The sequence below is a fragment of the Poromitra crassiceps genome (genome assembly GCF_964638095.1).
Source record: "Poromitra crassiceps genome assembly, chromosome: 7".
NCBI classification, from domain to species: Eukaryota; Metazoa; Chordata; class Actinopteri; order Beryciformes; family Melamphaidae; genus Poromitra; species Poromitra crassiceps.
The window spans coordinates 27,618,170-27,640,811 of record NC_139628.1 but is presented as its reverse complement, the minus strand read 5'-3'; the positions used below and the strand labels follow the sequence as shown (position 1 = coordinate 27,640,811).

The following is a 22,642-nucleotide window of genomic DNA, read 5'->3' as shown; positions in this document are numbered from 1 at the left end:
CTACTTTGTAACCTGCATGTCCCAAGAGAACTCCCCCCCCCGCAGTAGGCAGCTCATATTTACGGTAAATCTCACATGACATGAACGCAGCATCAGACCGGAGTGGATGTCAGGAATTTAGCTTTCTCATTAATGCAGACAAATCAAGTTGTTTGTCAGTCACGAACCAGTGTAGTGTTTAGAAGAACGATACTGTCTAATACAGCAGAGACAAGACATTCAAAAAGTTCTCCTTTTGAATGACATATCCTTTGAAGTCCCTTAAAAACGGGATGAGTGACAACATTCATTTGTCCTCTTTCCTACTTGTGATAAACTGGCCTTAGGAATCGAAAATACTGAGGAGAGGAAGCCATTTTAAACCAGTCAGACAAAAACACAGGAGGAGCAACTCACAGGTGAGGACAGTCTTATATTGCATTAAATATACCATGTAGTCTAGAGACGATGGCTGCGCTCCACCATTAGCACACTGTTAGCATTGAACAACAGCGTAACCCGGGGTCGCCTTTGAACAGAGAAATGTGTTTTCGCCACCTGAAGAACATCAGGCCGTGAGGCAGGGCAGAGATTTAAATAGCCACATTCAATATTTTATCAGCCAAAATACAGAGAAAGGGTCTGGTTGGTTTGCCGGCATGTGATTGGTGGCTAGTGTCATTTTGCAAATCAAACTTTTGTCTGAAACACCTTTGAGGAACGCGCTGACGAGACAGACAGAACGCTAACATTCAGCCGGCCTGTACGTAGTGTGACCGGTTTGAGAAAAAAGAAAGGAAAAGTGTGTGTGTCCCTTTAAAAGATGGTCAAAATGTACAGATTCTGGCATTTTGAAAAAAGTAAAAAAAACAAACACAAACCCTTCAAAGCAAACTGACTGTGCTTTCTGTCAGAACCACAAAATGGCTGCGGACTAAATGTTTAGGCTATGCTTCAATAATTGGCCACGCCCCTTTTCACTTCCTCCACTGTGGCACCAACACGTGACAGGGACACCGGTAATGGCACGACACCACTCAACCTGGAAACTTCAACTTGTTTTTTGTTTTTTTGCCCACCAGCCATTTATTTACCAGCCACGTTCACCGTCAAAATGGCTGGTGGAGCAGACAAGACTGGCTGGTGTCAATTCCCCACTCTGCCAATAACACTGTATTGTTGCTAGCACCACGTCGTCATGGCAACCCACCGTCAGAAACAAACACATAAGAAATGCTGAGGAAAATGAACCGGCTTTATGGCAAATGTTTTTGGGAGCTGCGTTCAGGGTGACCTTCCCTCTGTATTAGTGTAAAGCTAAAGGCAACCCTCACGGTCCCTGTGGCAAGCTGATGCATCACGGTATAATATGCACACAGAATAGGCTAAAGAAGACTGATGATGACGATGATGATGATGATGGTTACCATGGGGAGGAGGGGCCAACGCTCCTCCGCAGCTGTGCTTCCTCTGCGACAGGCGCTCAAGTGTCTCGTCCCCCGCCCCCCCCGCCAAAAAAAAAAACAGTGGACCGGTTACTCTGCCCCGGACCGCTCTCGCCTCCAAAATGGACCGATGTGCGTTCGGCACTTCCAGCGTCTTGGATTGTCGTCCAGTCGTCCCCGGCTGACGCCCGGAATTAGCGATTCAGTCGTCTCGTCTCTAAGCTAAAACGGGGTAAGAAAGGTGCTTGTTGCGTTGCGGGGTCGGGCCGGGACAGACTGAAACGATGTCAATCCAGGAGGCTGGCCGTGCGTCCCGCGCGCATTCCGGTCGGTCCGAAACGGCCGCTCCCGGTGCAAAGCTCCGCGTACGGGAAATAAAGCCTGGATACTTATATAGGGGGGCGTAGCGGGTGGAGGCTGTGGCCGCCTTAAGCCCCTCCCCCTCTGTTGAGTGACAGTCCGTTGGGGCGCTTCCCGCCGGCTGGTTTCAGTCTCTGGACTGGTAGAACAGGATGTATCCCGACTCCGAGTTCTTGGAAATGTCCGATGTGAGCCCGTAGAACTCCTCGATCGCCTGCGCGTCGATTTTCTGGAAGTGACGGAGAAAAAGGAAGATAAGCGTTGGATTTCAGAGATATTGGACTGGGGGCTCTGATCACACACAGGTCTTCACTCTAATTCCATGACAATACTTCACATTCTGATGGATTTCACTCAAGTTTACGATCAAATATCGATGTTTGCCCAAACCTGTTGCAAGGCTGATTGACGTGATGCATAACAGACAATAATCCAATCATACATTTTTCTTGAACATCCCGGGTCTGGACTAATCCATGACATATATATAACATATGCTATGTTTGAATAAAAAATACTTTCGTTACATTACATTATGAAACATTACATTAATGGTATTTTTTGCTAAGCAGCCGATTTGACCTCATTCTTTGACAAACTACTGTACTACTGGAATTTCTGGAATGAGAAAAGTGTCATTTGAGTTATCATTCCTCCAACAGAACTACCAGCAGCCATTCTCAATGTCAACTTAACCCAAAAAGAAAGCTACGAACAAAATAATATTTCCAAAACATCCTGGGCATAACAGGCCTGTTGGCACTAAATCAAACATTTCCCTCTGACTCCCTCTGGTATTGTAACAGGCCTGTTAGCACTAAATCCTCTGGTATTGTGGAACCTTGTTTTTGTAACTGTTACACACAGAGTCTCTTTCCATCTGCTGCTAAATCTCCATTTAAAATCGAGTATGTTGACAAGTGCTGAAAACGATGAAACCCCTGACAACTGTTTATTCAGCAGAGAGAGAGAGGAGGGAGAGAGAGGGTGAGAGACTGAACATACATAGCCAGATTAACTTTAACTTTAGAGAGAGAGAGAGAGAGACACTGAACATACATAACCAGATGCACTTTAACTTTAGAGAGAGAGAGAGAGGAGGGAGAGACTGAACATACTTGAGGATTTGTGATGAAAGAAAGAGCAATAGCTAGAAGAACCTTAACTTTAGAGGAGAGAGAGAGAGAGAGAGAGAGAGAGAGAGATGGACAAAGAGAGAAAGACAATGAGGAATCACATTTATTGGCCAAGCATGTACGCTACACATACAAGGAATTTGACTCTGATTTGCGTTGCTCTCAATGTACTCAGTCACACAAAAAAACGATATCTACAAGCTAAAACAAACAAGGACATGGGTACGTTGAAAGATTTACATTAACTACTATTATACAATAATAAGTGTGGCGTAAATTGTCTATTTTAAATATGTATACGAAAGAAACATACAGCATATGTATAAATAAGCCACACAGGATTGTAAACAAATACTTGTAGATTTTGCCTAAAGACCTAAAGAAAGACTGCAAGAATGAGAGTGAGGATACAATGCAGCGATAGAGACCGATTGTGTGTGTGTGAGAGAGAGAGAGAGAGAGAGAGAGAGAGAGAGAGAGAGAGAGAGAGAGAGAGAGAGAGAGAGAGAGAGAATCTCTGCCAACCGCATGAAATGATAAGTTAGTATTTCTGTTGTGCAAACTCAGCGGAATCTTCCAGAGCTCGGCCAGGTTCTGTCAGGCGGACCAGATGTGCTAGCGGGCCCCGGGCCCATCGTAGCGGACCAGATGTGCTAGCGGGCCCCGGGCCCATCGTAGTGGAAAAACACACCAATGGCTTTTAAACGCCGGGCCTTGATGCTTCTGATCGAGCGGGGATTCCTCTGTATTAAGCACGGCAACATCGCCACCAAAACTATCCAGAGAAGATGGTCAATCCTTCTTCTGAAAGGCAAAGAGATGTCTCTCTAATGTGTTGATTTTCTTTTATTGTGCTCAACTACAACTATTACTGCACTGGAGTTAAACGTCATGGACCGATGTGGACATAAAAAGGAATTACCGCAGGAATATGACGTTGAATTTCAGATAGAAAATGTCGTCAATGAGAGGTCATCTTTGCACTAGCGTGTAGTACGTCAGGTGCCTGAGGAGCGTTGGAGGAACAGGACAAGTCGTAGAAGCAGAAGACACACTGATTTCACTTAAGACTTTTCGTGAATAAAAAATACGTTTCGATCAAGCGACCTTCATACCAGATGATGGTTGCTTGACCGAAAACGTATTTTAGATGCCAAAAAGAAAATGCCAACATAAAGACTGGCTATACCCATTTGGCTTTATAAGAAATCTAGTGGGAATCTACCTCATTCTACTGAAAATATGACTCATAATAACTGATTGAATGTAGGTTTAAATGGTGATTTATTTTGTACGTCATGCCAGTAATATCAATGGAATTAATGGTGTAAGCAATGGTGGAAAAGTACTCAAATCCTTTACTTGAGCAAAAGCAACAATAGCATCCATCCATCCTCAACCGCTTGTCCGGCGTCAGGTCACAGAGGTAGCCGCTCCACAGGTCGCTTGACCAAAACGTTGTATTTCATTCATTGATTAAAAGTCTTGTTTGTTCTCTTAGATGACACCTATGGTGAGGAGTGGTAATTGCAGGTGAGATCCACACAGTTTGTCCGGCCATAGTAACCACCCGCAATGCTAGCAGAGACTGGAGAAAAGTAGCTTGTTATCCTACTTCATACAAGAGTTGTCGGGAACCTACAGTAACCTACAGAGTGAGTCTAGTGTGTTAGCTCCGCCCACCCTGTGAACCTACAGTAACCTACAGAGTGAGTCTAGTGTGTTAGCTCCGCCCACCCTGTGAACCTACAGTAACCTACAGAGTGAGTCTAGTGTGTTAGCTCCGCCCACCCTGTGAACATACAGTAACCTACAGAGTGAGTGTATTGTGTTAGCTCCGCCCACCCTGTGAACCTACAGTAACCTGCAGAGTGAGTCTATTGTGTTAGCTCCGCCCACCCTGTGAACCTACAGTAACCTACAGAGTGAGTCTATTGTGTTAGCTCCGTCCACCCTGTGAACCTACAGTAACCTACAGAGTGAGTCTAGTGTGTTAGCTCCGCCCACCCTGTGAACCTACAGTAACCTACAGAGTGAGTCTAGTGTGTTAGCTCAACCCCCCAGTGAACCTACAGTAACCTACAGAGTGAGTCTAGTGTGTTAGCTCCGCCCACCCTGTGAACCTACAGTAACCTACAGAGTGAGTCTAGTGTGTTAGCTCCGCCCACCCTGTGAACCTACAGTAACCTACAGAGTGAGTCTATTGTGTTAGCTCCGCCCAACCTGTGAACATACAGTAACCCACAGAGTGAGTCTATTGTGTTAGCTCCGCCCACCCTGTGAACCTACAGAGAGTCTATTGTGTTAGCTCCGCCCACCCTGTGAACCTACAGTAACCTACAGAGTGAGTCTATTGTGTTAGCTCCGCCCACCCTGTGAACCTACAGTAACCTACAGAGTGAGTCTATTGTGTTAGCTCCGCCCACCCTGTGAACCTACAGTAACCTACAGAGTGAGTCTATTGTGTTAGCTCCGCCCACCCTGTGAACCTACAGTAACCTACAGAGTGAGTCTATTGTGTTAGCTCCGCCCACCCTGTGTCAGAGACACCAAGTTCATAAATGCTGCAATAGTGAAAATGCAAAGGCTTCCATCAATGGGCCATAGGCTCAATCACCATTGTGTTAACTCACTATGAGATAGATAGTGACTTAACAGACATTTATTTACATGAAAATCTATGAGGTGATCACTTTAAAGCCCCATTCAGGAACGTTTCCAAGTTTTGCTATTGGAGAAACAGCGCCCTGTGGGTGCAATAGTATCGGTATCGCTGTTCAAAGTCAACAAAACACAGCGGCAGAAAGCTCTATATACATGATGTGACATCGGGTACTCACCACGTGATGAAATAATAATCCATAGTTACGTGAAACGTCATTTTCGTAGCAAATCCACATCGAGTTACTTCCTTGTTTTCATGAACACAACGCTCCCGCTGTACAGCGCATGCGCGCATCTTGCCTCCGGGACGCAGGCACCAAACTGCTTAGTCCCAGGAGAGGCCTTTGGAGGGCGGTGTGTGACCAATAGAGGTGACATTCTCCCTGTTACAAGTCACTCTGCCATCCTCAATGACTAAAAAGCTGTTATATTAAGGTGAAAAAGTTACTGATTGGGGCTTTAAGTGCAGTACTTGAGTGAATGTACTTTGTTACTTTCCGCCTACCAGATTACACGGCACAACACACTCTGGGAACACTATGACGAGACGAGAGTTAAGTGCACAGTCAGTTTACTGCTGATATCTTGATTTCTGTTGTTGTTAGATGGAAGACAGATACTTGCTGGCTGGCTGAGGCATGCTGAGGTTTTGGCCCCTCTACTGCGATGCTTCAGTGCTAAATAGACACACCATGTTTTTGGCTAATACTGTGTATACGAATAATGATGTACTTGTCATATACTTCACTATGTAGCAGGGTTGGAAATAGGACGGGGTGATCATATATCGAGATTGTGATACGAGACTAGATATCATCTGTGGTTTTGGTTATGGTGATATTGTGAAATAACTTAACTGTCACTTCTTCCTGGTCTTAAAGGCTGTGTTACAGTAAAGTGATACACTTTTCTGAACTCAACAGCTGCTTCTGGCTTTTCAAAATTCTTGTGTGCGTGTTATGAAAGCACAAATTCCTCTGTCCTATCTGAATTTAATCCCTGTTCAAATCAGCAGTATTCCGGTTTGATTTTGACTGTCAAAGCACTAAAGTCTGTTTTTATAGGTGCTACATAAATATAGTTATTATTCGATATTGAGATGCTCGGTTTAAAATGTTACTTTTAAAGCCCCCCACTCAGTCAGTTTTTCCTACCTATTTCACCATTGGTGCTCTATGAAAACGTACATGTGCACGTGCTGTAACAACGCACGTCACCATTTGTGCCAAAGAGCTTACATTGATAAGAACCAAAGCCTCCTTCTGTGAGGAGTCTGGCACTCGCTGGTCTCCTTTCTGGAATTGCGTGGGGGGGGGGGGGGGGTGCTCTGTTTGGTTTAACCAATCACACTCGTCTTGGGCGGCGCTTAGCGGCAGTGCCCTTGGAAAATAGTTTCCAACAATCAAAATCTTCGTCAAAACTTGCCATTTTGAGCTTGTAGCAAACGAGCTAGCGTGTAGGTTTCTGCCGTTAGCTTGCCAGCTAGTTAGCGTTGTTGTTTTCATTTCGGTGGCCGGGGGACATTTACAGCGAGACACAGGGAAGCCGCTCTGATTGACATGGTCGGAGCCAATCATGACAGAGCTTGTAAGCGGGGAGCGGAAATCCGACAGCGACTGAAATGGTCGCCTCCAATGGGAGAGCAGCTGTAGAGCAGGGGGAGGGCTTATGCCAGCAGCCTGTTTCCATGCAGCCAGACTCCTCTCACGGAAGGGAGGGGAGGCTGGCAAGCGAGAGTAGTTCCAATGCAACACAGTGACTGCAGGCGGTTGTAAAAGAAGAAGAAGAGCGTCTCCTCTTGTCTTCACTATACTCTTTGTCTGCGCTCAGACCGAAAATACCGGAAATAGTTACGCTGCTATTACGGTCTCCCTGCATCGATAAAAACATTATTTTACAGCCACAATATTGTTATAAATATCAACAACTAGCCAACAGATATCAAAGCTCGTGATGGACTTTATGGAAAGAGTGTGACTCAAACTGGTTGACAGTTATATCAAACTGGTCATTCAGTGGCGTTTTACTGCCATGTAAGTAACGTAGCTCACAGCTAACAGTTAGCTAACGCCAGAGGCTAATGCCAGCTATTTGATGTAAAAGGTATATTATCTGAATATGATACGTCACTCGTTAGACAACATAATGTTTGATGTCATCATCCATTTTTACCAACAGCTTATTTTTAGGACGAGCCCAAAATAAGGTTATTTGTCAACAATTTGTCATCAACAGAGCAGGAAAAACACAGTAACACATGAAATATCTTAAAAATGACAAAATACACTGGAGGGGGGCTTTAAGGTATTTTCTTAGTGTGGCTGTTATTCCTATTCATTATTTCATATTATAAAACGGCTCTCTCAAATCAAGCAATCTGATTGGTTCACAGCCATTGTATAAATCCAGTAACCCACTCCAATAACCCATGGCCATGGGTTGAGTTGCCATGGCAACTCTCTTACTAAAAGGCTTTGGTTACCTCAAATGACAATGTAGAAAAAACAAATGGCGGAGACAGCTGTCAGATCCTTGTGAATCGATCTTCGCTTATAACTTTACTAATACTTCGCAGAAAATTATGTTTTGTACAAGAATAGACGCGGGCTAATGTCTTCTTTGCAAAAAAAAGGCTGTTAACCCCGCATTTAACCCTGCATTTAACCCCGTAACGTTAGTTGGTGTCGGGCTTTGCAGAAAGCTCTCAGCTTCTCAGCAAGCGCTGAGAATGCAGCGCTGCGCTCGAGCTGCATGTCGGGCTTTCCAGAAAGCTCTCAGCTTCTCAGCAAGCGCCAGGATTGGCCAATGTCAACTTCAGTCTCCAGAACGATCCAATCAAATCACCCGCACGTTCTTGCGGTCCCGCCTTACAGTAGTGTTTCAACTGACTCTATCAGAATGACATGCCAGTCGGACTTATAGTATTATTATTATTATTATTATATTATCATACTTGGAAACCGTTTTATAAAAGCAATATAGCTGTTATCCCACTCGGCCTGCGGCCTCGTGGGATAACAGCTGATCAGCGGGATATATTTGCCACAACACACTGGCTCTCATGCTATATTGCTTAATTATACTATTATTACTTTGTTTACTTTTCCTTGTGTTTATTTTTCTTTTCTCCCATCTACTCCAAGATTTTTTTTATTGTTTTTTTTATTGTTTTTTTAACCATTGTTTAACTCTGTTGGTGATTTGATCTTGTTTTGTGCACTTCTAACCTCGTTTGGAAAAGGGTAATAATAACTATGTAATAATCCCAGGAGTTGTCTACAATCGCATGACACTCTGCAGATGTGAAGTTTCGGTCAATAGTTCTCCCTGATAAAAGAAACCCTCAATTTCAATTGGATGAAATAATAATAATTTAATAATAATTAAATTGAAAAACAAACTAAAGAAAGTAGAAGGCGAGGGTGAGCATGGAAAGCTGAAAAGGAGAAAGCCAGAGAGAAAACAGGGAGAATTTTTTCCACAACCCCCCGGGCTAATCCTCCTCTCTAATCGAAAGCAGGTATCCACGTTTTCCTTCTCTCTCTGTCTCTCTCTCACATAACCCCTCCTTCCCTGTCCGGCTCCATCTTTAAACCCCCCCCCCCCCCCCCACACACACACACACCTCTTACTCTCTCTCCCACCCCAGCCTAGAGGTATCTAGGTCGGCCGGCTGTAGGAGCTCCAGACACAACATTGGGGAGAGGCAGGATCTTATAGCGCGCGTGTCCGGAATGACGGCTGCTCGAAATTCCAGGCTGGCCAGGGCGAGACTGGAAACTTGTCTCAGGCTGGCCAGGGCAAGACTGGAAACTTGTCTCAGGCTGGCCGGGGCCAGACTGAAAACTTGTCTCAGGCTGGTCGGGGCCAGACTGGAAACTTGTCTCAGGCTGGCCGGGGCCAGACTGAAAACTTGTCTCAGGCTGGCCGGGGCCAGACTGAAAACTTGTCTCAGGCTGGCCAGGGCCAGACTGGAAACTTGTCTCAGGCTGGCCGGGGCCAGACTGGAAACTTGTCTCAGGTTGGCCGGGGCCAGACTGGAAACTTGTCTCAGGTTGGCCGGGGCCAGACTGGAAACTTGTCTCAGGTTGGCCGGGGCCAGACTGGAAACTTGTCTCAGGTTGGCCGGGGCCAGACTGAAAACTTGTCTCAGGCTGGCCGGGGCCAGACTGGAAACTTGTCTCAGGCTGGCCGGGGCCAGACTGGAAACTTGTCTCAGGCTGGCCGGGGCCAGACTGAAAACTTGTCTCAGGCTGGCCGGGGTGAGACTGGAAACTTGTCTCAGGCTGGCCGGGGCCAGACTGGAAACTTGTCTCAGGCTGGCCGGGGCCAGACTGAAAACTTGTCTCAGGCTGGCCGGGGCCAGACTGAAAACTTGTCTCAGGCTGGCCGGGGCCAGACTGGAAACTTGTCTCAGGCTGGCCGGGGCCAGACTGAAAACTTGTCTCAGGCTGGCCGGGGTGAGACTGGAAACTTGTCTCAGGCTGGCCGGGGCCAGACTGAAAACTTGTCTCAGGCTGGCCGGGGCCAGACTGAAAACTTGTCTCAGGCTGGCCGGGGCCAGACTGAAAACTTGTCTCAGGCTGGCCGGGGTGAGACTGGAAACTTGTCTCAGGCTGGCCGGGGCCAGACTGGAAACTTGTCTCAGGCTGGCCGGGGCCAGACTGGAAACTTGTCTCAGGCTGGCCGGGGCCAGACTGAAAACTTGTCTCAGGCTGGCCGGGGCCAGACTGGAAACTTGTCTCAGGCTGGCCGGGGCCAGACTGGAAACTTGTCTCAGGCTGGCCGGGGCCAGACTGGAAACTTGTCTCAGGCTGGCCGGGGCCAGACTGGAAACTTGTCTCAGGCTGGCCGGGGCCAGACTGGAAACTTGTCTCAGGCTGGCCGGGGCCAGACTGGAAACTTGTCTCAGGCTGGCCGGGGTCAGACTGGAAACTTGTCTCAGGCTGGCCGGGGCCAGACTGGAAACTTGTCTCAAGCTGCTATCAATCCCTGAATTTGGGGCTTGAATCTTCGTGGCTCCTGTTAAATAATGATAGACATAGCCAGGAGGAGGTGAGGGGCTGGGTATGTCACAATAGAAAAGCATAAAGCCTAGGAAGTATTACAACGATACCATGTAATGCATCTGTAACACAATGATGCAGCATAAACGCATTGTCTCATTTGAAAAGAATAAAGTTCTGCCCCGAGAGCATTCAAGTGACTGAGCGGGATCCTGACTTTAGGTCGAAATGCATGTCAGAGGATTTGATGTTTCATGGCCAAGCTAATGCAGTAAAGACTTTGACTGTGTCTTCGTTTAGGAAAGAAAAAAATATGAAACTCACTGCGTCCAAAGTCAATTTTATTAAATTTTTTCCTGATTTCCCCCCATTTTCTCCTTAATTGTAATTGCCCAATTTCCCCCTGCTGCCCCGGTCGCTGCTCCACCCTCTGCCGATCTGGGGAGGGCCGTAGACTAGCACCATGCTTCCTCCGACACATGCGCAGTTGCCAGCCGCTTCTTTTCACCTGACAGCGGGGAGCTTCACCGGCAGGACGTAGCACGTGGGAGGATCACGCTATTCCCACCAGTTCCCTTTCGCCCCGACCGACCAGAGGAGGCGCTAGTGCCAAAGTCAAACTTAACTCTAGTTTTCTTCAGACACAAAAGGTTTCTGCTTTGGCCTTTCAGCTTCCACAGAGTCACGTTTAAAGGGAAAGCAGTGCTGTTCTCTATGATGTGGTCCTGGAAAAAAGAAGAAGAAAGTAACGGTTTCTCACCTCTACGATGTCATCGTCAAACAGCAGCCAGAAGCCGTGGCTCTTGACGATGGTGATGTAGTGACCACGGTTTGGACCACTGTGGAGGAGACACATGACAGAGACAAACTGAGGCCATGTCCACACGGAGACGAGTTTAGGTGTATCCGCTAACGTTTTTTGTCATATAGACGTTTCGTCCAGATGGAACCGCGTTCTGGGACTATACGTTCTGGGAGTATACGCTAATTTTTCAAAACGGGTCCCAGAGTGATTAAATCTGAAGACGCCACCCTTGCATTTCCGTGTTTACAACCCATACGCATCTTTCCTGAAACGATGACGCCATAGCCCCACCTCTCTCCACCAGCAACAATAACAATCATGGCAGTAGCGTTCCTGCTACAGCAGTGGGGATCTTGCAGCAAAATATAATGCTCCTCTATTACCACCGTCAGCAACAAGTGGACACGGAGAACGGCGTGTAGCCTACAACATCCTCAGGGCTCCACACAGCTGACTCTTCCCATCCACCCCTCCCCTCCCTTCATCGGATATTTCCCAGAAGGCTTAGCGGCGGCTACATTTTTACAATAACACAAACAAAATCAGGCTTAACGTGTTAGATAGAAATTATATTTATTTTTAATACAACATGCAATTCTGGAATATTTTAATATTGGACAAAATGAAATGAAATGAAATGTAAACCCTGAGTGTAACCAACATACTCTCTTGCCCTATATATAGCCCTCGTAAATACAACGTGAATAGGGAAGTGAGAGGTTTGACGAACACACGGTTGCACTGTGATGTCTGTGATATCAGCTCGTGTCCACTCCAACAAGACTTTAGCTTACTTGACGCGACTTTTTCCAATAAAAACACATTTATGCCATGAGTTTATATAATGCATATTTATGTTGCATCATTTAGCCTGTGCTGTGATGTGCAGGAGCGGCCAATATGCTGGGATGTGTTTGCAACATGTCTAAAGATCATGGAAGTGGATGATATCAGGAATGTCACCGATAGTTAACGTTCTATATTGTAGGCTACAGGGAGACCATCAGCCCTGCTGAACAGCTCTGCATTTGCCTGTATACTGTAGGTTTCATCATTTTATTCATCGACATGGCAAACCTCCCCGCAAAGCCAAGGGTTTAAGCTGCTGCTACAGTGAGATACACATTATAGACTGTGCGCCCCTAGAGGTTGTATGCCATTATTGACGAGATTGTCTTTCTCTGTTATTCTACAGCGGTTTCAGTGGTCTCATGTGGATACACACATTTCTTGAAACGTTTCCATGTTTATGGAAAACTTTTCTGAAACGAAAAAAAAAAAGATAGCTTCCGTCTCCGTGTGGACATGGCCTGAGACAATACGGCAATAATACCCCAGAGATGACACAGAGCTTTTGAGGCGACTTTAATAAAAATCGGGGGAATAATCGCTCCAAAAACAGAGCCGGGCGGGTTTACTGTTAAAAGCTTTGATTCGGGTCGAGATGTTTTGGGTGATTTGGTTTTGGTCTTAACCGGAATTTAGTTGAACAGTCGGGCTCGCTGACGCTAGTGGAGACGGGTGGAGGGACGTAAAGTGATACTGTTAAATCGACAGTAAGAGGGATTGAGATATTTAAAGGTACACGTGGCAGAGTTCATTCACAATAGTGCCTTCATTTCAGATCTAAGTATGCTTATGAATTCACTCACAAAGTAAAAAAATATGCTAATCATTTTGCACTGTGACCTTTTGGATCTCATATTTTACCTTGTAACACTGCTTTTCTTTTTATCCATTTGATGTAGGGCTGCACGATATTGGAAAAAACTGACATTGCGATATTCCCCACCCCTGCGATATATATTGCGATATGAAAAAATAGAGATTTTCACCAGATTACCAGAATAGCTCTATTTTAAAGAAAATAATACTTCTAGATTGATTTGGGTGATTTTGTAGAGGAGTCCATCTGATATTGGAGGGGAAATTATGTATTTTAATGTTTCTCAACCACTGGGCTGTGGCCTACTGGTAGGCCTCAGAGCACCATCTATCAGGGTTCATACACATTTTGACCAATGGATTTCCATGACTTACATACATGAAAAAGTGAGTGAGTTATGACATTCTACTTTAAAAATGTCACTAGCCTACATTTCACTTAGTGTACTGCAGCTTTTAAAGCCAGGGAAAGACAACATGTATGCCGTATCATCACCATATTTTACCATATCCAACATCTAAGACCATATAGTCTCATATCACAATATTGATATACAATTGATATATTGCCCACCCCTAATATTGAGTGCCAGAATCTACCGTTTCAATAAATCAACAATGAAACACCCCTGCCACTTTACACACTTGGTCTGACCCCCCGGAAACCCCCTCCAGAAACTACCAAGTGGTACACTCCGCATCTCTGGAGTTCCGGTTTTGGAGCGCACCGCAGTACAGACAGAGACGACGATTCACATGTAGCAGCACTGGTGACAAACAATTCATTCGTGAAAAGTAATAAATATACATTTAATTGCCAAGATATGTCTCTTGTCTTTTTATTTTCACTGAAATGTTTTGTGTAAATGAGTCGCTATGTATGATTAACTCAACCCAGGTCCTTACACATCAAGAGCGAATATACGGCACGAAATTGCGATGCGAGTTTTGACCCACCTGTCAATCACAGCCACAGATGTGTACACGTCGGAAGCGAACTACTGAAGAATCGACCGTGGTTCGAAAAAATAAACACCGCAATAACGCTCGGCGAAACTTCGCCGTTGGTATGCACGGTTGCATTGACTGATATAGGTTCGGAAAATATTATTGACGTGCGAATTAATCGCACGAAAAAAAACCTCCCGATGTGTAGGACCTGGCATCATCAGAGCCTGAGGGGGAGAGAGAGCTGCGGTGATACACGGACAACTTCTCAGTAATAATCACTTTAGCCTTCTTGTCATTATATTATGTTGCTGTCTTGCTTGTTGGTGTTTCAAGAGTAAATATCTCCACTCCACAGACATGTTTGAGTTACAGCAGCCAGCCTGCTAGTGCGCTGCAACCTGTGGACACATCCGCCTACGCAATCACATCGTTTACATCCGACGGGCTACTGTCAGCAACGCAACATAAGCAAAAATAATTCAATTTAGCTCTCTGTCCATTTTGTTGTGTTGAAGCTAAGCACTAAATGAGTGAGTACAGTAGTAGGGCATCTCTCACCTTTGAGAGAGGCTGCATTTCACTCAGTAGGCTACCCCTAAAGTGAGAGTTTATCAAGCAAAATGACGAGTTAATTTACTTTTAACATCGCACGCCCTGCGATGTGACTATTGCGCATGCGCACATCGCGATGACGATGTGTAAACGATATATCGTGCAGCCCTAATTTGATGTAAAGCACTCTGACTTGCCTCTGTGTATGATCTGTGCTATGAAAAGAAGCTTGCCTGGCCAAAGAAAGCATTTTAGGGCTATAACTGATTAGTGTCTCACAGGATTAACATTCACATCGGTCAGATTGGAATTTTCTGGAATGACATATTAAAACACCTGTGAGCCTGTTGTGTTCAGTGTTTACAAATGAAACGTACGCACACGAGGAGAGCGACTCATCGCATTACATCCAACTCATTTGCTGGCTGAAGACGAGGCAGTGACTAATGACTTGCAGACGCTTGTTTACACGGCGACTAGCTGACGTCAGGGTTTTGCTAGTTCCAAACCTCTGAATCACCTGAACTCAACTGAACATTTTGAGTGTGTCTGACAGTCATTCGGGAGGCTGGAGCCAGGAAACATCCGATGCCACCTTTAGTTGAGGAAAATCTAGCTTGATTGCGTGATGCACAACTTTTTGTTTATGTCCTTTAACAAAGATGGAAGAAGGTTGTCTTCTTCACCCGTCTGTTTTTCTCTTTATTAGCAAGATATCGCAAAAGGTTACCAACAGATTTGGATGATATTTGGTGGGCAGCCGGCCCAGATTTTGGTGTTGATCTGGATATGGGATTTTTGCCATTAGACAATTTGTTTTTTTTTAGCCATAATTACTATGCTGCATTCATGCACTGGTGAGAAAGAGCCACATCCAAGTGGACTTCCAAGTCAGCTGCTAAACAGCGTTGCATAATGCATTCACATAATTATAATACAAACAAGGTTTGAACACACTTTTTTTTTTGTTCTTTTACTACTTTTCACCTTTTAGAATAATCGTGAAGACATCAAAACTTTGAAATAACACAAATGAAATTATGCAGGAAGCAAAAAAGTGTGAAACAAATCCAAACTATCTTATATTTTAGATTCTTCAAAGTAGCCACCCCTTGATGGAAAGGGAAGGCTTTAGAAAGGAATTCATACATAGGATCAACTTGACTGTTTATACTTGACTGAGAAACACATTTCAGGTATTTAAGCCGAAGCCTTTCGATCAAAACGACTTTTAGAGAATGAAAACGTGTCCAAACCTTTGACTGGCAGTGTAAACCGCTAAAGGCTGCAACTTTAAAACAAGTATTCTCTCTTAGACACAGAAATAAAACTGAATCACATCACTAAAAAAAAATCCCTTACCTGCCACAGTGTACGACGACAGCCACCAGGTCGTACATGCGGTCGGGGTTGGTGGCGTCCCCGGACGTGTTGAAGAGGCGGAGCTCCAGCGGGAAGACGACGCGATAGGACAGTTTGGTGTAGCGGTGCAGCTGGTCCATGTATTTAAAGCGCTTCAGGTGGAGGGCGAGGATCATGGGGAGCTTCTTCACCCTCATCCTGGAAAAGACAGGAGGAGAAAGAGAGAGAGAGACATTTTTAATGGTCTAAGTGGTTTTAATGGTGTTTTTGATGCTTCGGCAGTATTGATTTTGTTCAACTTTAATATAGAAAAGCACTAAGCGATGTAACTGAGCCGAACTGAACAGAACCGAAGTGAGAGGAACTGTGTGGTTGATCTTGACGTAAAACAAGAACGAAGGAAACAACGATCCAGCACACGAGTGTTTCAGATCAGTGGTTTATCAGGGGGGTCTTTGAAGGGCTTCCAGCAAATTGTATTAAACTTCAGCATTATTTCATTTACAAGAAGTGAACACAATTAGAGAACGTGGAAGAAGGACCGTTTTGATCATAGTGTCTCTGTTATCTCTAACTAACTTTCTAATTAACTAACTCTAATTAACTCTACCTACAACACAGTCATATAATTCTGGGCAAAATCATATCTGGCTATAACAATAGATCAGATTTGGGACAGAGACACAAAATGACATCAAATGTGGGGCATCTGGGTATCCTCTTATGCTGTGACACACCAATCTGCCATGTCCCGTCCTTTCCAGGAGGTATTTTGTGATCAAGCAATGTACCTATTTCTTGTTGAATCCAATTTCATCTCAACCTGCATCTACTTCAGTGGGAGTGATTTTCGGCATTTCTGAAAATTAATTTCAACAACCATCCACCCAGAACTCAACCTGTCACTCTGCTGCATTGCATTCTGGTCTCTCTCCTGCTCCAGTGGAGTGGGTGGAGAAACTGCTCTCTCTCCTTTTCTACGACAGATGTCTGTCTGTGTGTGATTGTTGTTGAACGTCTCTTGGTGCTAAATTGCGGCTCTAGAAAGAAGCCCCTCGCTCTTTGATTCTGAGGGACTGACAGCAAAACCTGATGTTTTACATCCTAAACAATGGAGGGTCTAAAGGCCTAAACAGACTCATCCGTCCGCCTCGAATTGGAGCCGTCTCGCCGACTGCCGGCGCCAGCGAGCCCTACATGCTAGGATGCCACTACACCCTCCCTCCTCCCTCCCACCCTCCCTCCTCCTGTGGGAGCTCCGTGGGAAAATGGCGGCGATTGAGTGCAAGGCAGTCTGAATGAAATTGAATGTAACGTTCCCAATTCTATGCATTAAATTCTACAAAACGACCCTCAACATTTGGGAAGGCTAAGCCACACAACTAGTTCGTTATAATCTAACGTCATGCTTTGAAAGGCGACTTTACAACGATGAGCCAAGGCAACGGCCAGTCACAACTCTCGTGCAGCTGACGTCATGCACGTATCGTCGCCGCTGAGTCACATTTTCGAGCAGCCCCCGTCAGCCGACGGTGCCCCCTCCCCGTAGGACGGCGCTCCACCCGCCGTCCTACGGGGAGGGCGGGGCGAGGCTCTGACGGACGAGTCTGTTTAGGCCTTTAGGCCCTGTGGGTGATTCCAGGCCGGGCTCCTCCTCTCACCAGACCCTCCCGGGAAAAAGGCAATCCTACCATGGGCAAAGAGGATGCCTCAAGAAGGCCTGTGCGCTGCACGTCCTTCGCCTGCGCCGAGCACCTCGCTCTAGCCTGAAGGACCCCAGGCCACGCCGATCTTTGCACAGATAGATACTGTAATATATTTTGTATGGATTTAAGCGACTCGTACGTCCACCGATCCACCGCAGCCACAGTGTTTTCTTTGTGACGCAAAGAACATGCTTGAGTGAGGGGGAACTAAATGTCCTGGCAACACAGCTCAAGGGCTACAGAAGACTCAAAAAGTGGAACCACTGGACCAATCGATTCATCGTTGCAGCTCTACTGCATGCTGAGCAACTTTTCAGCAATTTAGAAGATCAATACTGCTTTCAGACTGGATTTAGAAGACCAATACTGCTTTCAGACTGGATTTAGAAGACCAGTACTGCTTTCAGACTGGATTTAGAAGAGCGATACTGCTTTCAGACTGGATTTAGAAGACCAATAGTACTTTCAGACTGGATTTAGAAGACCAATACTGCTTTCAGACTGGATTTAGAAGACCAATAGTACTTTCAGACTGGATTTAGAAGACCAATACTGCTTTCAGACTGGATTTAGAAGACCAATACTGCTTTCAGACTGGATTTAGAAGATCAATACTGCTTTCAGACTGGATTTAGAAGAGCGATACTGCTTTCAGACTGGATTTAGAAGACCAATAGTACTTTCAGACTGGATTTAGAAGACCAATACTGCTTTCAGACTGGATTTAGAAGACCAGTACTGCTTTCAGACTGGATTTAGAAGACCAATACTGCTTTCAGACTGGATTTAGAAGACCAGTACTGCTTTCAGACTGGATTTAGAAGACCCATACTGCTTTCAGACTGGATTTAGAAGACCGATACTGCTTTCAGACTGGATTTAGAAGACCGATACTGCTTTCAGACTGGATGTAGAAGACCGATACTGCTTTCAGACTGGATTTAGAAGAGCGATACTGCTTTCAGACTGGATTTAGAAGACCAATAGTACTTTCAGACTGGATTTAGAAGACCAGTACTGCTTTCAGACTGGATTTAGAAGAGCGATACTGCTTTCAGACTGGATTTAGAAGACCAATAGTACTTTCAGACTGGATTTAGAAGACCAATACTGCTTTCAGACTGGATTTAGAAGAGCGATACTGCTTTCAGACTGGATTTAGAAGACCAATAGTACTTTCAGACTGGATTTAGAAGACCAATAGTACTTTCAGACTGGATTTAGAAGACCAGTACTGCTTTCAGACTGGATTTAGAAGACCAATAGTACTTTCAGACTGGATTTAGAAGATCAATACTGCTTTCAGACTGGATTTAGAAGACCAATAGTACTTTCAGACTGGATTTAGAAGATCAATACTGCTTTCAGACTGGATTGGGAAATTGCCAAATAGGAGAAAAATCAATACGAGGTAAACGACACAACGCCAAAGATGAAAAATACTGTTGATCATAACAGTCTACAAAACGCTCATCTTCATCAGCTCAACATGTTGACAGCTGTCATGGCATTCATATAGATACTGAATTTGCAGATATTGGATGTGTAGAGCGGGAAATGAATGCTGACGTTACCCACCTCTTCTGGGCTTCCTGTTTGCTGCGACACTGCTCACAGTAGTACTTGTATTCACTACATAACGTCTCTGTGTTACTGAAGCCCCTGTGGAGTACACACACACACACAGACACACACACACACACACACACACACACACACACACACACACGTACCATATGTGTCCCGTGCATCATCAACTATGCCTCAACAGCTTTTCTCAGAATAAGGGGGGGGGGACGACAGAGTGTAAAAAAAAGTGTACCTCAGACAGTGTGTGATAGACGTGTTCTGCTCCACGTCCACCGACAGATCCAGGAAGTCCTCGTCTTTACTGCTCACCTGCAACACAATGGCAGACATTCAAGGCTGAGTGGATCCCCCTCAGTCAAATGTGAGAAAACAGCGGAGTGCAATACAACAAGTTGACCAGATGCAGCCTCAAATCAGCTAGTTCAGTAGAAATGTACAAAATCAAGATGAAAACTCCCATCATTATTTTTCTCTCTGGAGTTTTCTCAAAGCACCTCAACTTTGAATATTTAAACACAGTTTGGTTCCCCTCTCATGCTGCCATCCTAATACTATCATAGTAACCCTCGAGTCTGGTTCTCAAGGATCTAGATCACACCTACAGTTCATTTTCTTTAAGTCTGAACCATAGTGTTGTTTCTATTACTTGAAGTTTACTTTGTCACATTTTTTGTATTTGCTTCGTTTAGGTTCACACAAGAGGGCTCGTAAACAAATGTCAGATGGATTCAACAAGCAGCTTGTTTATTGGACAGAGTTTCATCCCACCAGGTTAGCGATTTTGGTGGCAAGGGATAAAAACAAATCTGAATACAGTCCCCGTAACTTCTTCTGTAGTGTTCACACGAGTTAAAAGACCACTCCGCCGATTTTCAACCAGCTTTGTATCAGTACGAAATCAGTAGAATGACATCACTGGTCCACACCTGAACTCAAATCAACTCTCAATAACTGTCAAACTAAATGAATGCCTGCAAAACCATTTCGTTTTCAGGTATAGACCTTATTCGATTGACGTCACTCACGTACGGGCACGCCCACCGCCGCCATATTCTCGACATAGCGCTGCAGCTTTAAGTGACAACCTATGTGAGAGCAGCGTTTATAGGAAGCTAGCCGCCGTTAGCGTTACCTGTATCGTTCCTGTTGTGTTGGGATGGTGACCTGCGTTAGGCATGGCTGTAGTAATGACAGCAATAAAGTCCCCGTGGTTTGTTTCTATCTCTACCGTCCACAGACGTGAAGGGAGCGAGACGGAGGATACGTCAGCAGCACAGGAGAGGTGTGTGGATAGTTGGGAGAGACAGGTGAAACTTTCTGACAGCTCCTCACAGCAAAGTCTGTTCACCTCGTTTTTTTCTTTTGTTTATTATTACAGGCATTAACGGCATCATACAAACAACAACTCTGGGTTTTTTATTGCTGTCATCACTATCGCTATTTTGTAATGGAACAGAAACGACAATAAGGCCGTTACGTTGTCAGCTGCAGGACGGTATGTCACAATATGGCGCTGTCCGGGGTTAGTGAATAAGGTCTATACTACTGATTTTGTAATGATACAAAGCTGGTTGTAAATCAGCGGATTGTTCCTTTAAGAACACATGATGAAACAGCTGAGCGTCACTGCAGACTGTGGTTAAAATCAGCGGAGTGTTCCTTTAAGAACACATGATGAAACAGCTGAACATCAGTGCAGACTGTGGGTAAAATCAGCGGAGTGTTCCTTTAACTCATTGAGTGCCAGCCACTTTTGGAAAACGGATGCTCCCAGTGCCAGAGTTTCAGAGCGTTTTCAGTGATTTCTCGAGGCCCACAGAATATTACTATGTAAACACCGAACACGCTCAAAGAACGATGAGACTCTCTTCTATCATCAGCAAAAAAAAGTTTATTGATATCATTTTCCGTTCTTTAGTTATCAGCCGGAGAAGATAGGTTGATTTCACCAAAAACAGACGTTTCCATCTAGAAGCTGAGATAATGAGCCTTTTGTGAAATGAAGCATTTCAAGCAAATCACTGACTCTGAAGCTAATATTTTCTGACCTGAAACATCTGAACAGTAATTTCCTTCAATAAACAGCACCCACACACCCCTCAACTCCAAACTCCTCCTCCGTGGGAGTGTCTCTGGTGGCTCTGCTCGCTCTGCTGCGTGTGTCAGGCGAGTCTCTGCTGCCTGCTATGGCAGGCTCTGCTGTCTGCGGATCCACGTTCGGATTGCGGCCGCTCGTCGGGGGAGTCTGGATCGGGCTCGCTGAGTTCGTCTGCGTTTCTGGAGTTTCGGTTGTGAGCTGGGATGAAGCTGCGTCCGATTCTAGGCTTTCTGCTGCGCGTTTCAAAGTGCCTGCACCCAGAGTCTATTTTCGGAGCGCTCCGCCTTGTGCGCCGGCTCCCAGCGCGACACCGAAAAGCCAAACCATTCTCATGAGAATGGTTTGGCTTTGGTTTTCTTTTCTGGCGGCTAATCGTGTGGAGAAACTATGCAGCAGAGACAGAGGGGCTCAGTTGTGGGAGCGGATTGGCTGCTGTTCGCAGCTAACGTTAGCTCCAGCCAGAGCAATCTGTGCCGCTCTGGCTCATGCATCGGCACGGTGGCTCAGTGGTAGAGCTGTCGCCTCACAGTCAGAAGGTCCTGAGTTCGATTCTCGCCTGGGACACTGTGGGCGCTGTGGTTGTGTTCCCCCCCATATCCTCAGTGCCTACTGCCCAGGTGGGCTATCTCGTCGTAAGGGCCTTTCTGTCTGTGTGGAGTTTGCATGTTCTCCCCGTGCTCCCCCAGGGGGTTCCTCCGTATATAACCCCCCCACTAAAAACATGCAGAAGATCAGATCGTCATCGTCATCCGACCAGTGACGACAACATCCGAAGTTGGTCCCCGGGCGCTGTACGAGAAAGCGACCACTGCTCCTGGTCTGCCCCCCGGAGGAAAGGACAAGCCAGGATGGGTCAAATGCAGAGGACATATTTCACCGGCCACCATCAGCATGAGTGTGTGTAGTGGCCGCATGCATGTGTTGTAGTGTGTTGTGTGACAATAAAGACGGGCTGCCGTCTGAAAATCGTTTAAATCGATTTCTCTTTCATCACGGCTTTTTCTGCTGTTTTTCCTCAACTTTCTCTAATCTGGAGAGCACTGTCGCCACCTAATGGGTCCGTAAAATAGGTTATACACCTTCAATAGCTCCAATATTTTTACAGGAGATGCATGAGGCTTTGATCCACGTCCCACCGTCAAAAAACGCAATTGACGACTTTAGTCGTCATTGGCACTCTACGTTACTATTTGAATTGACGACTATAGTCGTCATTGGCACTCAATGAGTTAAGAACACATGATGAAACAGCTGAGCATCAGTGCAGACTGTGGTTAAAATCAGCGGAGTGTTCCTTTAAGAACACATGATGAAACAGCAGAA

At 45.5% G+C, this 22,642-nt stretch overlaps 1 protein-coding gene across 2 annotated transcripts in view; it reads right to left on the bottom strand.

The window, feature by feature from the left end:
• Positions 1 to 1,707: 1,707 nt before the first annotated feature.
• usp12b (ubiquitin specific peptidase 12b) overlaps positions 1,708 to 22,642 on the bottom strand; it is a 31,224-nt gene continuing 10,289 nt past the window's right edge. For both annotated transcript variants that reach the window (XM_083639825.1, XM_083639824.1), the window contains exons 6-10: positions 19,454 to 19,530; positions 19,210 to 19,293; positions 15,926 to 16,123; positions 11,351 to 11,429; positions 1,708 to 2,013 (exon numbers count right to left, since the gene is read on the bottom strand). In XM_083639825.1, coding sequence (XP_083495951.1) covers positions 1,912 to 2,013; positions 11,351 to 11,429; positions 15,926 to 16,123; positions 19,210 to 19,293; positions 19,454 to 19,530 — 540 coding nt within the window. In that variant the 3' untranslated portion in view covers positions 1,708 to 1,911. The remainder of the gene's footprint in view (positions 2,014 to 11,350; positions 11,430 to 15,925; positions 16,124 to 19,209; positions 19,294 to 19,453; positions 19,531 to 22,642) is intronic.